This window comes from Rhinatrema bivittatum, chromosome 3, assembly GCF_901001135.1.
Source record: "Rhinatrema bivittatum chromosome 3, aRhiBiv1.1, whole genome shotgun sequence".
Classification (NCBI taxonomy): domain Eukaryota; kingdom Metazoa; phylum Chordata; class Amphibia; order Gymnophiona; family Rhinatrematidae; genus Rhinatrema; species Rhinatrema bivittatum.
In genome coordinates, this window is record NC_042617.1 from 319,613,951 (window position 1) to 319,630,326 (window position 16,376).

Sequence of the window (16,376 nt, forward strand, 5' to 3'; positions counted from 1 at the left end):
GTTTCCCATATTCTTCGACCTCTCAATCACAGACCAATTCGTCTGGGCACAGCGCCCACTCTCGTAACTCCGAATCAGGACAAGTTGTGTCATCCCAAACTGACAGCTTGAATGTTGCAATTCTACAAACACTTAATCTTTCAACACAAGTCTTAAAGTTCTCGTAGCTTCCTGAAAGCCTTCCGCACGTAAACCTTACCACTTTAAGTGGTCTAGATTTACCAAGTGGTGCACACAAACAGGTTTTCACCTTTTTTCTTGCCCCACTCCTCCTGTACTAGATTACCTATATCACCTTTCGGATTCTGGTCTCCAGTCATCCTCTGTAGGGGTACACCTAAATGCCATAGTGACATACCACAAGGAAAAAGGGTATACGCCAATAACAGCGTAACCCCTAGTATGTCGGGTTATGAGAGGCTTACTTCACCTTAAGCCTCCCATTTGACCACTAGCCATTAAATGGGACCTAAGTGTAATACATTCCTGCGACAAGAAATTTCTTACATAAAAAGTATTTTTCTTAGTAGCCATGACATCGACTAGGAGGGTCACTGAGTTGCAACTTCTCATCACATACTCACCCCACATAAGGTTCCTGCATGACAGAGTAGTCATTTGCACTCACCCCAATTCCTTCCAAAAGTGGTCACAGATTTTCACTTAATCAGTCAATACTCTTGCTTACTTTCTTTTCAAGACCTCTCTCTAGCCAAGGAGAGAGAGTCTTATACACCGTAGACTGAGAGCGTGCACTAGCTTTTATCTGAACCGCACGGCGGTCCATAGGACATCCAACCAACTCTTTTTTGTTTCTTTTCACAAAAAATGAACCAAGAGTCGTGGTAGTACAACGGACTCTCTCCGACTGACTAACAGACTGTATCGAAATCTGTTGTGAAAAAGCAAATGTTCCTACAGAAGCATATATCAAGTGGCTCGCCCTGCAGGCAGGAGCCAGTCCTTTCAGAACAAGCACAACAAAAGGGGAGCCGGCTCGGGCCCAGGCCCCCAGCCGCACCCCACAATGAAAATCAGCTGACCCGTTCAAAGGAAGAAGCCATAGGGAGCAGACTTGCCCTATTCTACCAAAGATGGGTCGAAATAACTTCGGATAAGTGGGTCCTATCCATCATTCAAGAGGGATATTACCTGGATTTCCACCACCTCCCTCCGGACAAGTTTGTGGAATCCCTCTACCACGACCCTTCCAAGAGGATGGCATTGGAAGCTACACTGTCCAGATTGCTAGCCTTAGAGGCTATAACACCGGTACCCACACAACAAATAAATACTGGACATTATTCCATCTATTTTATCGTTCCCAAGAAAGAAGGAACGTTCCGGCCCATCCTGGACCTCAAGTCGGTCAACCGCATGGAAACCCTATGCTTGGTAATAAGGGCGATACAACCGGGAGAAATCCTTACATCCCTGGATCTGTCAGAAGCCTACCTAGACATCCCGATCCATCAAGAGCATCAGCGTTTCCTACGCTTCACGATCCTGGACCGGCATTACCATTCGGGTTAGCCACTGCACCCCAAACTTTCACCAAGATCATGGCGGTAGTAGCAGCAACACTGAGGAAGGAAGGAATCCTCGGACACCCGTATCTAGAAGATTGGCTGATCAGGGCGAAATCCCCAGAGGAAAGCGACCAACAGAGTCAAAACTCCACTGGAGAGCCTCGGATGGGTGGTCAACACAAACCAGAGCTGTCTACAACCCTCCCAATCGCTAGAATACTTGGGAGTCCGGTTCGACACCAGACAAGACAAGGTCATCCTGACACAGACAAGGAGATCAAAACTGATGATCCAGTTGCGAACCCTGTTGAGCGAGCTTCACCCCACGGCATGGGACTACATCCAAGTCCTCGGCCTCATGGGATCCACACTGGAAGTAGTGCCATGGGCAAGAGCTCATATGAGACCCCTACAGCGCTCACTCCTATCACAATGGAATCCGCTATCCCAGAACTACACCGTACGTCTTCAGCTCCCGGACAAAGTTTGGACCCAACTACGATGGTGGCTACAAGAAGGCCATCTGAGCCAGGGAGTAAGACTATCCTCACCAACCTGGATCCTGCTCACCACGGACGCCAGCCTACGAGGATGGGGAGCACACTGCCAGGAGCTAACCGCCCAGGGGCAATGGAACAAAGAAGAGTCGGCATGGAACATCAATCGCCTAGAAGCCCGGGCAGTCAGACTAGCCTGCCTAGGGTTCGGACACAGACTCTGAGACAAATCAGTCAGAGTAATGTCAGACAACGCCACAACAGCGGCATACATCAACCGTCAGGGAGGAACCAGAAGCCAACAGGTATCTCTGGAAATAGATCCCCTAATGTCATGGGCGGAAGCGAACCTTCAAGAGATCTCGGCCGTCCACATCGTGGGGAAAGACAATGTCGCTGCAGATTACCTCAGCAGAGAAAGTCTAGATCCAGGAGAATGGAGGCTGTCGACAACAGCGTTCCAATTGATAGTAAACCATTGGGGAACACCAACCATGGACCTCCTGGCAAACCGGTCCAACGCCGAAGTGCCTGACTTCTTCAGCCGCAGGCAGGAATCTCAGTCCCAGGGAATCGATGCCCTGGTACAGACCTGGCCACAGGAAACTCTATTATACGTATTCCCACCGTGGCCCCTATTGGGCGCAACCATCCAAAAGATAGACCACCACAGGGACAGTACTTCTAGTGGCTCCGGAGTGGCCAAGAAGACCGTGGTACGCAGACATGCGAAGGCTGCTGACAGGGAGCCCCCTCCCGCTACCTCCACACAGAGACCTGCTCCAACAAGGACTGATCCTCCACGAGGATCCAGCTCAATTCTCTCTTACAGCTTGGCCATTGAGAGGACTCGCCTGAGGAAGAGCAGATACTCGGGGGCAGTAATTGACACCCTACTCCGAGCACGCAAGTTCTCCACATCCCTGACATATATAAGGATTTGGAGAGTATTCGAAGCCTGGTGTGAGGACCGCGACATCGTTCCATGCTCAGTCAAAATTCCTGCAATTCTGGAATTCCTGCATAACGGACTACAGAAGGGGTTGTCTCTCAACTCCATCAAGGTACAGGTGGCCGCATTGTCATGCTAAGGAACCAAGAGCGAGAGCGGCAGCCTAGCCTCTCACCTGGATGTCTCCCGCTTTCTGAAAGGAGTCAAGCAGATCCGACCACCCCTAAGGTGGCCGGTGCCTCTTTGGAACCTCAACCCGGTCCTAGATTTTTTAGCAGGAGCCTCCTTCAGACCTCTTCGCAGCCTGTTGCTCTGGCTATTAACATTGAAGACAGCCTTCCTGATGGCAGTCTGTTCGGCCCGTCGTATCTCCGAGCTACAAGCACTGTCCTGCCGGGAACCGTTCCTCAGACTCACCCCGGGAACCATCCAGTTACGCACGGTCCCGTCCTTCCTCCCCAAAGTGGTTTCTCACTTCCATCTCAACCAAACCATCTCGCTACCATCGCCAGTTGAGCATAAGGATTCGGAAGAGTCTCGCAGTCTACGCTACTTCAATATTGGCAGACTCCTAGTCTGGTACCTGGAAAGGTCAGAACCCGTACGAAAGATGGACCATCTATTCGTCCTTCACAGCGGGAAGAAGCAAGGGGAAGTGGCCTCTCGAGCAACCATAGCCCGCTGGATCAAAGAAGTCATCAAGGCGGCCTACTTAGAAGCAGGCAAGCCACCGCCTTTACAAGTCAAGGCCCATTCCACTAGAGCCCAGGCAGTGTCCTGGGCGGAAATCAAGATGCTGTCACCCGCCGAGATCTGTCGGGCGGTGACATGGTCTTTCATCCACACCTTCTCCAGGTTTTACCTCTTGGATGTTCAGGCTCGAGAGGACACAGCATTTGCAAGGGCATTACTAAGTGGGCCACGGGCAGCCTCCCACCCGGTTTGGAGTAGCTTTTATACATCCCATTGGTCCTGAGTCCATCTGCTACACTTTAGGAAATGGAGAAATTACTTATCTCATAATTTCGTTTTCCTTAGTGTAGACAGATGGACTCAGCATCCCACCCACGGCTGCCGTTATTCATGCAACTCTCGAGAGAAATCCCAGAGAGTGAGTGATTCATGGGTAAGCCATGCTTTCCTCCAACTAGGACACCCATCCTACCGGGTGTCGACGTTTCTCGGTTGAGTGCACTGGCGGTCTCCAGCTATAACCAATTTAACCAGTTCAAATTAATCAAGTTATCCAAGTTATAAAGTTAATCAAGTTATCCAAGTTATTCAAATTATTCAGTCACACATATATCCACAATTGCTTTTCGAGGAGAATACTGAAGAGCTGCACTTCCTGCAGGGGTATATGTACTAGGACTGACGTCAGATTGAAATCTGATCCGTCTCCAATTGCTATCAGGAGTACACTATACCCATTGGTCCTGAGTCCATCTGTCTACACTAAGGAAAACAAAATTATCAAGTAAGTATTTTCTCCATTGAGTTCTGCCACAGAAGTAAGAAGTAAAGTAAGATGGGAGAGTGTATAGCAGTAAATGATGATTGACATAATTGGCATCACGGAGACCTGGTGGAAGGAGGATAACCAATGGGACAGTGCTATATCAGGGTACAAATTACATCACAATGATAGGGAGGATCAACTTGGTGTGGGTGTGGCCTGGTTCAGATCATATCTAAGCAACAGATATTATCAAGTTCAAATAAAAAACACATTGTCAGAGAAAATAAATCTAGTAACTGGAGTACCACAAGGATCAGCACTATCCGCCACACTCTTTAATATATCTACCTACTGCCACTGTGCCATCTTCTAGGAGGCCTGGGTATCATACACTACATATACGCCGATGATATTCAAATATTACTACCAATCGAAGACTCACTGGAAAAAACACTAAACCTAGCAATCATGTACCTTGACATCATTAAACTACTACTAAACCAAATGGAGCTAGTCATTAACATAGAAAAAACCGAATTCCTCCATCTTGAACGAAAAAACATGACAGTCATCCAATCTCCTATACTACTAAAAAAACAATCAGAAAATTGAAATAGCCGAGAAAGTACGGAACCTCGGTGTAATATTAGACACAGAACTCAGCCTCAAACAACACATATCATTAAAAGTCAAAGAAGGATATGCCAAACTAATGGTCCTCCGAAAACTTAAACCATTACTAAATCAAACGAACTTCCGAACTGTCCTACAAGCCCTAATATTTGCTAGCACTGACTACTGTAATGCCCTACTATTAGGATTACCATACACGACAATAAGACCACTCCAAATACTCCAAAACTCGGTCGCAAGAATCTTTACAGGCAAAGGAAAAAGAGATCATATCACTGAAACGCTAGCTGAACTACACTGGCTGCCAATTGAATACAGAGTAAAATATAAAACTCTTTGCACTATACATAAACTAATCCATGACGAAAAAGCTGAATGGCTAAACACAGCACTCCGCGTCCATGTCCCACACAGAAACCTGAGATCTGCCAACAAAGCCCTACTAACCATCCCCTCAGTCAAAACTAACACAAGTCAGAGAAAGAGCACTATCATTGGCCGGACCGATACTATGGAACACCATGCCCACAGAGGTAAGACTACAGAGAGATTTCAAAACTTTCAAAAAGAGCTTAAAGACATGGCTCTTTAGAGAAGCTTTTTTTACAAAGAGAGTGAGAAAGAGAAAAACGCTGAAAGCTGTACAAACAAAATCTATACACAGCACTAGCACTGTATATGTATGTACGTCATGGTTTTGTTTACTACACCTCTTAATTGAATATATAATCTATTAGTCTGTATTGTAATCACAGGTCAGATTAGACATCACTGAACATATAGCCATTATTATGAAACTATGTAACCGAGCTTATCAGGCACCTCCATTAACAACAATATCAACAGATACATGTACAATTTTCTATATATGCCCCTATGTCAACCGTTGTGACGGTAATATACTGAACGACGGTATAGAAAAGATTTTAAATAAATAATGTCTGGGATGGCATAGAGTCCAACAGGATAAAGATTATACAAGAGACTAAATGCTCAGTAGAATTTATATGGGTAGAAATCCCAAGTGTGTTGGGCAGGAGTATAGTGATAGATGTATACTACCGTCCACCTGGAAAAAATGCTTCCATCCGCGGGCCTTTAAAAATGGCCTCCCTGTTAGCCAGTTTTTCAGGGTCCGTAGGCTTTGCTCAACCGATAATGAATTTAAAATACAAGCACTCTCATTAGCAAAGAGATTCTTCGATCGCGGTTATCCTTATTCAGCAGTGTACAAAGCCTACAAACGAGCTTATTATTCTCCACGCACGGCATTGTTACAGTATCAATCAAAACAACCTGTCACTGCGAGTATTTGTGTACCTCAACATACAGATAAATCGTACTTGATTGCCCAAAGTATCAAAAAACATTGGCACATACTACAACTACATCCTACATTTGCAGAGTTACCTTGATTTCTTACCAAGGAAGTAAGAATATTCTTGACCATGTTGAACACGCATCTCTTTCTCATGTAGGTCAATCTCTGTTTGAAGGCACACAAAAGCAGTGCGGCAAATGTGACGTGCACTTTCACCATTGAAGGCAACTCTTGTCATCACCCGGCCACTGGAAGAATATATAGAAAGAAACACAACACGATATGGGAATCAACACAAGTAGTTTATTTAATTCAATGTCCTTGCCCATTGTTATATGTTGGCCGCACTAGTAGGCAAATTTAAACGCGTCTACGTGAACACAGGAGCCGTTTAAATACAGGTAATATCGAGGCTCCAGTTGTCAAACATTGTATTCAGGCTCAACACGTGTTTGAAAATCTCAAAAAGACCGTTTTAGAGAAAGTGTTAAAGAGTGATTGCGGCGGAGATCTCAGCTGTCAACTGAACTATCGCAAGCAGTGGTGGATTTTCACCCTCGCGTCACAATCCCTGGATGGTTTAAATAACAGTGTTGAATGGACTACATTACTCTAAATTCTCATTGGTTGCTAGACCCTGTTTCAGTTTTTGATTGACTAGTTTTGAAGCTGTCAGTTTAAAAAGTCTGTTGGAAAAAATGTGGGATCCCAGTTAAGTTAAAGCTGTGACCGAGTAGCACATAGACCACACGGCAGTAATAGCTATCAGCTTGTGGGTATGATGTTTTCTTAATAGATCATACTTAATATGGAACATATGCTGTAAATCAGGGTTTTGTAAATCTTTGCCAGGTTGGATTTTTATCAGCTACTGAATATATGGACTAGCTTTACTGTGTTTTGGTCTTATAGGCCTGTGAGGGCTATCTCTAGATCAGGAGTGAGCAAACCACAGCCTGAAGCTGTAACTAGCCCATGTGACCATTTTAGCTGGCTCGCTCTTCATTTTGTTAAAAATAATGCTTCTTAATTGTTTTACTGGCTCACCAGTGTGGTAGCATTCTTTTGTTTACCAGATGTGTTTTTTTTTTTTTATGGCATAGAGAGCAAGGAATGGATGCCATAGCTGCTTGTTTATTTTATTTTTTTATTTTGATTTATATTCCACTTTTTGCACTTTTTTCAGTGCTTCAAAGTGGATTACATTCAGGTACTGTGTAGGTATTTCCCTATCCCCAGGCAATGGAGGGTAAAGTGACTTGCCCAAGGTGACTTGCCCAAGATCGACAGCAGGGCTTGAACCCTGGTCTCCTGGTTTGTAGCCCACTGCTTCTAACCACTAGGCTACTCCTCCACTCCAATATTGTGTGTGCAAGGGCACTGTATTGTGTATGCTGTTAAGGCTTTTGACAATTTATTTTATTTATTTATTTTGGTTTTTTATATATCGGTCTTCTTGCATTAGATGCAAATCAAATCGGTTTACATTGAACAATTAAACTTGCTTGAAAGCATTACATGTAACAGAGAACATCTAACATAAAAACCTTTAGGAACAATAATAAAAACATGGAGTTTGAAGTATTCATCTTAAACAGATGCCTTGCAGAAAACCAATGAGGAATTAAAAGTTAAAAATTAAATAAAAGATGGATGTATCGAGAGAAATAGGGCTTGGGAGCAATGAGCAGATAATTATAAGGGAGGATGTGGGGATGAGAGGGAAGGGGGAAAAAGAAAAACAGAGGGACTAGAAAGGTGGATAAAAAAGGAGGGATTAGAGGGAGGAATTATACAAAAAGAACAAACAAATCATATTTGCCATGGTAAGTCTACTGTAAGTAATCAAGGAAATGCTAGACTAAATAGCCAAGTTTTCAGTTTTTTCTTGAAGGATTGCTGGCAGGGATCCTGTCTAAGGTCTGGTGGAAGTGAGTTCCAATGAGAAGGACCTGCCGTGGAAAGAGCCCTATTTCTTAGTGGAGTTTTGGCTTGAGGGACAAAAAGGGAGCCTTGATAAGCTTTTCTTATTGGTCTCTTTGATTTGTTGTGCGAAACTGAAAGGTAAGATCAATTGGAGCTAAGTTGTTTAAGGATTTGTGTATGATGGTCATGGCTTTGTAGAGGACTCTGTATTTAATCGGAAGCCAGTGAAGCTTGTAGGGAATGGGTGTGATGTGATCTCTCTTATTCAAGTTGGTCAGGATCCTGGCTGCTGAATAACATTTGTAACATTTGTAGAGGCTTGATGGAGTTGGCTGGAAGACCAAGTAGCAAAGCGTTACAATAGTCAACTTTGGAGAGGATGATTGATTGAAGGACAAGGCGGAAATCGTGTGAGTGCAAAAGGGGTTTTAGCCTTTTCAGAACTTGTAATTTGAAAAAGCATTCTTTAGTTGTGTTATTTACAAATCTTTTGAGGTTCAGATGATTGTCCAAAAGCACGCCTAGATCTCTTACGTGGGAAGTGTTTTTGAGGTTGTCCAGGATAGTTGCAAAAGGATTAAGATTAGAGGAAATGTCTTTTTGTGTTTGACCAATTATAATGGTAGATGTCTCTCTAGGAATGAAGTTGTCATCCTGGGAGATGATGAGGTATTCTGTTTTTTGCTTGTTGATGACAAGGTTAAGTTTGTTAAGGAGCGAGCTGATTTCCTGAAAGCAATATTCCCAGAAAATTAAAGTGTTTTGAAGGGACTTCCTTATAGGGATGAGGATTTGTATGTCATCCGCATATACAAAATGTTTGATTTTTAGCTTAGATAGCAGGAAGCAGAGGGGTAGAAGATAAATGTTGAAGAGGGTTGGGGAGAGGGAGGAACCTTGTGGAACTCCCAGGTTTGAATTGATTGGCTTAGATTCTTTGTTATTAATTTTGACCTTGAATGATCTGTTGCTGAGAAATGAACGAAACCAATCTAGGGCAGTGCCTGAAATACCAATGTCGGCTAGTCGGTCTAGAAGGATTGAATGATTGACCATATCAAAGGCCGCCGAGAGGTCGAGGAGAATGAGCAGGTGAGGTTGTCTTTTATCTGAACTAAGGAAGACTGAATCCAAGAGAGAGATCAGAAGGGATTCTGTGTTGAGGGATTTCCGAAAACCATATTGAGATGGAGCCAGAATCTTGAAATCTTCCAAGTAGTCTGTAAGCTGTTTATTGACTATTTTCTCCATGACCTTAGCAATGAAGGGTAGGTTAGCAATGGGGCGAAAATTAGCTGGTTCATCTGTTGAAAGGTTAGGTTTTTTTAGGAGAGGTTTCAAGATGGCTTGCTTGAGAGAATCTGGAACTTTACCTTGAGTTAATGAACAGTTAATGATTTCTGCGATGGGTTCGCAATGGTGTTTGGTATTGACATGAGAAGGTTTGAAGGGATGGTATCTAAAGGATGTGAAGAGGGTTTGAGTTTTTTTAGAATATTCATAATTTCAAGTGATGAGGTGGTTTCGAATGATTCGAATGATGAGGTGGTCTTGAAGGATTCTAACCTGGCGTTTTGATGTGATGCTGAGGTCTGTGAGAGGTGGGTAGTAGGAGTAGAGGTGTGAAAAAGATTGGTGAGCTTGATAATTTTCTCTTCAAAAAAGGAGGTGAGTTCAGTAGCTTTGGCGAACGCTTGATCATCTGGAATGGATGGAGGGGGGGGGTTTGGTTAGAGCTGAGACGTATGAAAAAAGAGCTTTGGAGTCAAATATGAAATGATGGATTTTTTTCGCGTAGAAATCTTTCTTTGTTTTAAAGATAGTGTTCCTATACTTATTGAGTGTGGCTTTGTAGATTGCTTGATTCGTGGTAGAGGGATTTCTGCGCCAGGTATGTTCTTTGTTTCTAAGGTCTACTTTGATAGCCTTCAGTTCGGGTGTAAACCAGGGTTTCCTGTTATCTTATGCTTTGTGAATCACCTTGGTTAGTGACAATGATGTTAGCGGGGACCCATGTGGTGATGTGGCAGGCTCTCTATGCTACAGAAAAATTTGCTGGCAAAGAAATGCTGCTGTTGCCAGTTCACCTGGTCTTTTTGCTGTAGCTGAGACTGTGTTACCCCTGCAGGTCTGTTTTGTAGAAGGGGGTGGTGAGGGGCAGGTTCTGCAGTAAAAAGACTATTTTCTCCCTTCTCCTTTGGTCTCCCTCACTACTCAGTTTGCCAGACTTCTGGTCCTGCATAATTAAATTTGATTTTAAGTTAATATTTTTCCTTTCTGCATATTGTTTTTTAACTTAAGGCATGTGATGGTTTTATTTTTTCAGTTGGCTTAGAATGTTTTTTGCTCAAAAAACATTTCAAGAATCCCCACCAGTGCCTCCGAGTGGGACTAATGCCGCCTGCTCCTCAACTGGAGCTTCAAAGGATAACTCCTTCCTCTCCTTGCCTCTGCCCTAAACACATGGGATGAGCAGGTTTAAGGAGTATTACCATAGGTGCCAGCTCTGTGGATTCTCTGCGGTTTTGAGTCTCCCATGTCTGGAGACTAAAGAGCAGACATGGGATGTAGAATCGATATTGGAGATGGCGCTTAGGAGTATGGCTAAATTAACCACTTTTCTCCTGTTTTCTCTTTGCAGATGATGTAGTATGTACAACTCAAAGTAATAAAGATCAGCTTCTAGAGAATTCGTTTGCCTGCACCTTTTTTCGATGGGAAGAGAATGAAATACCAAGGTTAGTGTGGTGCTGGGGATGTGAAGAGCTCCTGCGGCTTGAAACAATCTTCTCTACCAAACTAATTTGTTGTATTTTTTAACTTTTGTAGCACTTATGTTTATTTTAGTGGTATTTAATCAATTTCTTTCCTAGTTTAATATCTTTAACTTCCATATTGGTCCGTGGACTTTGATAATTGGCACATAGCAAACTCTGTTTGATTGCTAATAAATCCATCTATAGCATTGGTGACTCCTGCCAGAAGTGAGAGAATGTGTCATGTGTTCTTTCCTGCTCATTACTCATTAAATCCAAAGATAAGTTGCTCTGTCTGTAGACAGATTAATAATAGCTGGAGTGAATTTGCCCTATGTGTTTGGCTCTGGAATTATTCCGAGGGAGTGCCAGTGCCTCTTGCTTTATTCATTGGGAGTTTGGATTCCCCGGCCTTAGGCAGGAGAAGTGAAAAGGAGAGCTTGGAAATGTTTACATTACTCCTGAGCCCCATGCAGTGACCTTCAGAAGAAAATCAGCATTTTGAAGGGCATCACCTGCCCTTCTGGCAGAGATTGGACTGTGCTTTCTGATTATTGCCAAGGCCTCCAATTTCCCGCAGCTGCTTCTGAGAACATTCTGCAGCAAGAGTTACTAAATTGTGGCATAATTGCATACATTTTGCATACATGTATTTAAAGATTTTCATTTAAAACAGAAAACATAGTTTTTAAAACTGTGTGTGCATAGATTATTCTTTTTCCATGTATTTGTTCTTTCCTCTCCTCCTTCTATACCTTCCCTCATTGCACTTGTTCCCATTTCTCCATCTCTTCTTTTGGGCTGGCTCATCATTGCAGACTCTTCCTGTATTCCTCGTCCTGACACATTCTCTCCTTCCCTTGAGTCTCTACTCCTCTGTTCCCCACTTTCTTCTACCCAAATCCTCTGTTTCCTCTCATCTCTGACCCATTTTCTCTGTCTTCATTCTACCTTTTCCCTTCCAGTCCTATGCTGTTTTCCTCTAGCCCTCCCTCTCTACTGGCAGTGCTTTGTGGCACTGCTTGCTAAGTCAGCCACATAGCTCTGTTGTACTATAAGCAGCCAGGGGACCAGGCTGTCATAGTGACTGTGGTGGAGAGAAGGCAGCTGTGTGGGAAGGGGTTCAGGAGAGAGAGGCAGGGCGAATAGATGGTGGCAGCTATGGGGAGCAGAAAAGAGTGCACAACAGCAACTGTTGTACATTAGTGGTGGTGATGGAGGGAACATGCAAGACAGCTGTCAGATATGCTGGAGCGGAGCAGGATAGAACAGGATGGTTGTGAAGGGAGACCGAAAGGAAGTTTTGTCATAACTGCAGGAAAGAAGCAAGAAGCAGTCTGGGAGAGGTGCAGCTCCTGAAATCTTGCCTTGATTCTGTGACCAAAGATACATTCCACAGCAACTGGCCCATCCTTGGAATTACAGCAAATGGGGGGCCCTAATTAATAGTGGTAGATGGGAGGGAGAATTGTAAATTCATTTAGAAGTTATGCTTAAATTCCAGATGAGTTTATAACTGCAGACCAGGCAATGTCCTAGTCCATATTTAAAAGTTTCATATTAATTTTATTGGCCACCATCTTCAACTCCCTTCTGCTAGGTCTACCCACCAACACCATCAAACCATTACAGATGGTACAGAATTCCGCTGCCAGAATCCTCACAAGTTCTAACAGAAAAGACCATATCACCCCTATCCTTCGTAACTTACATTGGCTTCCTATCAAACACAGGATACTCTATAAGATACTCACAATTGTCCACAAAGCAACATACAAACTGGCTCCTATCATGCTAAGCTCTCAACTTCAACCGCATACATCTTCCAGACCAATTAGAAGCGCATACAAAGGAACACTGCATGTCCCACAAGTAAAATCAGCATTGAGCAAGCGAGCACTATCTTCAGCAGGCCCCCACCAGTGGAACGCGCTCCCCCCAGATCTAAGACTAGAACCCAGTCATCAAGAGTTCAAAAAAAGACTGAAGACCTGGCTTTTCCAACAAGCCTTCCCAGACTCTCAATGCTACTTAGACGGGAGGACTTTCTAAATATTAGGTATCCCCAAATTATGGACACCTCACCAAGTCCTACTATCAGGACTCTGCAACTGTTCTATCAATCTTTTAGTCCAAAAGTTCACCATATTTTTATTGTATTTATATTATAGCTTTAACATGTCACTATTTCTATGTTAAATAGTTTAATTGTATATATTAAATTATATTTATTTATTACTATGTTAAGTTGACATCCGGTTATATTGTTCCATCTGTTCTATGGTTCCATGTAAAGCCCCCTTTCTCGGTTGGGCAGTTCATCGTTTTTATGTAAACCGGAGTGATTTGTAATTCTCACAAGAACTTCGGTATATAAAAATTAAAAATAAATAAATAAATAAAAGACTTTCACATTGCGTGAGCCCAAATGTTGAACTGGGAAAAATTGGAATATTCTTTCTCTTATTGAGTCTTCTCATCTTTCTTACCCCCTTCCCTTTTCACTTTTCCTCTATTTTCTCTTCACCTCTCATCACCTGTTCATGTCTTTTCTTCCATATCCTCCCTCTCTACACTTGTTCCCCCCTGCAGTAGCCAGTGGAGACAGTGCGCGAGTGTGTGTGCTCAGTCCTCCTAACAGCTTTTCCTCCCTTGTACCCTTCTGTTTAGAAAGAGAAGTATTCAGGGGAGGAGCCACAAGGTCTGAGAGCATGTGCTGTGTCTTGTAGACTTTCTGTCCTAATATGTAAATATATTCAACAAAGCTTTTTATTACAAATTTACAATATTTAAATATATATTTCAAAAAGGTGTATTAATGCATGCTTTTATATACAATTGAACCCTGAGACGTGCTCCAAAAACACTTTTTTGCTCAATCACATCAAAAGAGGGAAGCAGCAAACCATATCAGTTTGGGGGCTGTCTTTTTGGTGACTAGCCAGAAGAAATCTGCTGACCTCATTTGTCTATTTTCATCTGCTCATGCCAAAGTAGGGTAGAAACATGTTGGTGAAAATTGCTCCATGGTGGGCTCTGTTTGAGCCCACTGAATGGTTAACATTATATATCGTTTCTTACTTTGCTGTACATCTTACATTTATAGCTTCTTGCTGTGCTCACTCTCCTGTTTTTTTTTTCACCTGCTGTTTTAGTGAGCTTATATAGAGATTTAATGTTTGTCATTATCAACATTACCTTCTAAAATTAAAAATTGATTAAATAGGTCTCTCCAGGTGTAGTGAATTAGAAAGTAGATTACTGTGAAAACATGAGAAAAGATGGTAAATTGATTGCCTACTTCTGTTACTTTTGTATTACACTAAGATCGGTATAAGATGAGGGGTTGAGACAAGCTATTCTATTATACTAGGAGAACTATTATCCTATTTTAACCATCTTGTAATATACTGACTTCTGCTTTCTATTCAGCTCTTTAGTGCTGGAGGGGGTTGAGCGCCAGAGTACCTGTGAGCTGGAAGTAGATGCTGTAGCAGCCGACGTTTTGAATCGTCAGGAAGTAGAAGGTAATCTGTTATTTCCCTTCCCACCTTCAGTTTTACAATCCCTCCCAATCTGCTTTAGACCTAAGCCAAGGACTCTACACTAGGTCTCCTTACAGAACCCTTAATCTGGCCACAAGGTATTCACAATGCACGATGACTGCTTCCACCCCAGGAGTTGTAAATGCGGCCTTTACAGTATCCCCAGCTCTGGACAGCCTAATCTGGGACTGGAACCATCTTTAGTCCTGTGCATTGCCATTAAACACCTGGCTGGCTCTGCAGGTAACTTGGTAGCTAAGACCTGAGGATGGTCCATGCTTGGCCAGTTGAGAACTTGTACATTATGGCTTCTTAATGCCCTATCATTTGACCTCATTAGGTACTTGCATCCTGGCCAAAGTAAAAGAATTAAATCTCACATAAAAATGTAAAGAAACAAAAAAAGCCTAGCAGCAGTAATATCTGGAAAAGTAAAGTGATTGCAAATGTTTGCTTGAAAATGCAAATGATAAACAAATTTAAGAGACTTGAAAGGGTATGGAGCTGTGGTGTAAAAAGGACATCACTGCAGCAGATTTTGGGCATTGAGATGTCAGGTAGAAGACACGGGGATGGTGGGAGTTGGTGTTGGGTTGCATATGGGATTCAGTGAGCATTTACCCAGCATGGATGAATCTCCGTGGGCAGAGATTGTTGTCATTACTTTCTTACTATGGAAAGAGCAAACAGCAATCATTGTACTTTTTACCAAAAATATTTTGTACTCCCACCCACCTCAAGGGTCTTTTCTTTCTCTCTGTCCCTACCCCTGGTCCTTTTTTCCTCACACCTCTTTTTCTCTTCCTACCCTCAACACCCACCAAGGATCATTTCCTCCTTTTTCTTTTTCTCTTTCTCCACAGGGTCCTCTTCTCTTCTTTGTCTCTTTCCTCTCCCTCTCTCTTCTCTTCTCTTTCCAACCCTAACAGCCTGCCCTTACTCCTTCCTCTTTTCTGTTCCCTCCTCCCTGCAGAGAACAAGACCTGTTTTACCACGTGCAGTCTCTATTCCCACCACAAGTACATTGGACATTCAGGACAAATGCAGTCACACAAGTAGGTGATGTCATCTGATGGCACCAATCTGGACATGCTCTCTGAGTTCAGAAAGGGCATGCAGCCTCCTAAGGAGTCCCAATGCATGAGATCCTTATGGAGTTACTGTTGAGAATGTGGGAGAATTCCCTTTTAGTGGCTCCCATGAATAGGAAGGCGGATGTGATCTATCTTGTCCAGAAGGCTCCCGGATTTGACAGGCTTCAGCTGCCACACCTATCAGTTGTGGTCAAATCCACTCTCGAGAAGGTCAAGTGCCTTTGGATCCATTCCTCTCTGCCCCTGGAGAATGCTTTTGGGATGAAAGTGTTTCAGGGAGCTATGCCAATATATGTGGGACATCCTGAAACAGGTGTAGAAGTTGACCAAGCAGCTGCCTAAGCAGCAGCAAGACACCCTCCAATTGCTGCTACAGAATGTTTTGGAGGGCAAAAACACAGGGTCTGTTCCACCTACAAAGTTTTTGAGGCGGCATTGAGAGTCTCTGCTGCAGGGATCAGTGCCCACAGGCTCGCCTGACTGGGGCGTTGGATCTCTGTCAAAAATTGCAGGAGAGACTCGCTGATGTGGCATGTGCCCAAGAGAATCTCTTCAGAGTTAAGGTGAAGGACGCAGTGGCCCAGATTAGGGACCACAGTTTGACACTTCATCAGCTCTCTGCAAGTGTTCGGATCCTGTCCTTCTCATCCAGGAAGCCTTCAAG

The 16,376-nt window shown here is 43.4% G+C and overlaps 1 protein-coding gene across 2 annotated transcripts in view; it reads left to right on the top strand.

Moving 5' to 3' along the window:
* Positions 1-16,376, top strand: part of REV3L (REV3 like, DNA directed polymerase zeta catalytic subunit) — a 720,104-nt gene that overhangs the window by 272,209 nt on the left and 431,519 nt on the right. For both annotated transcript variants that reach the window (XM_029595253.1, XM_029595254.1), the window contains exons 5-6: positions 10,959-11,055; positions 14,506-14,600. In XM_029595253.1, the coding sequence (XP_029451113.1) occupies positions 10,959-11,055; positions 14,506-14,600 (192 nt within the window). The remainder of the gene's footprint in view (positions 1-10,958; positions 11,056-14,505; positions 14,601-16,376) is intronic.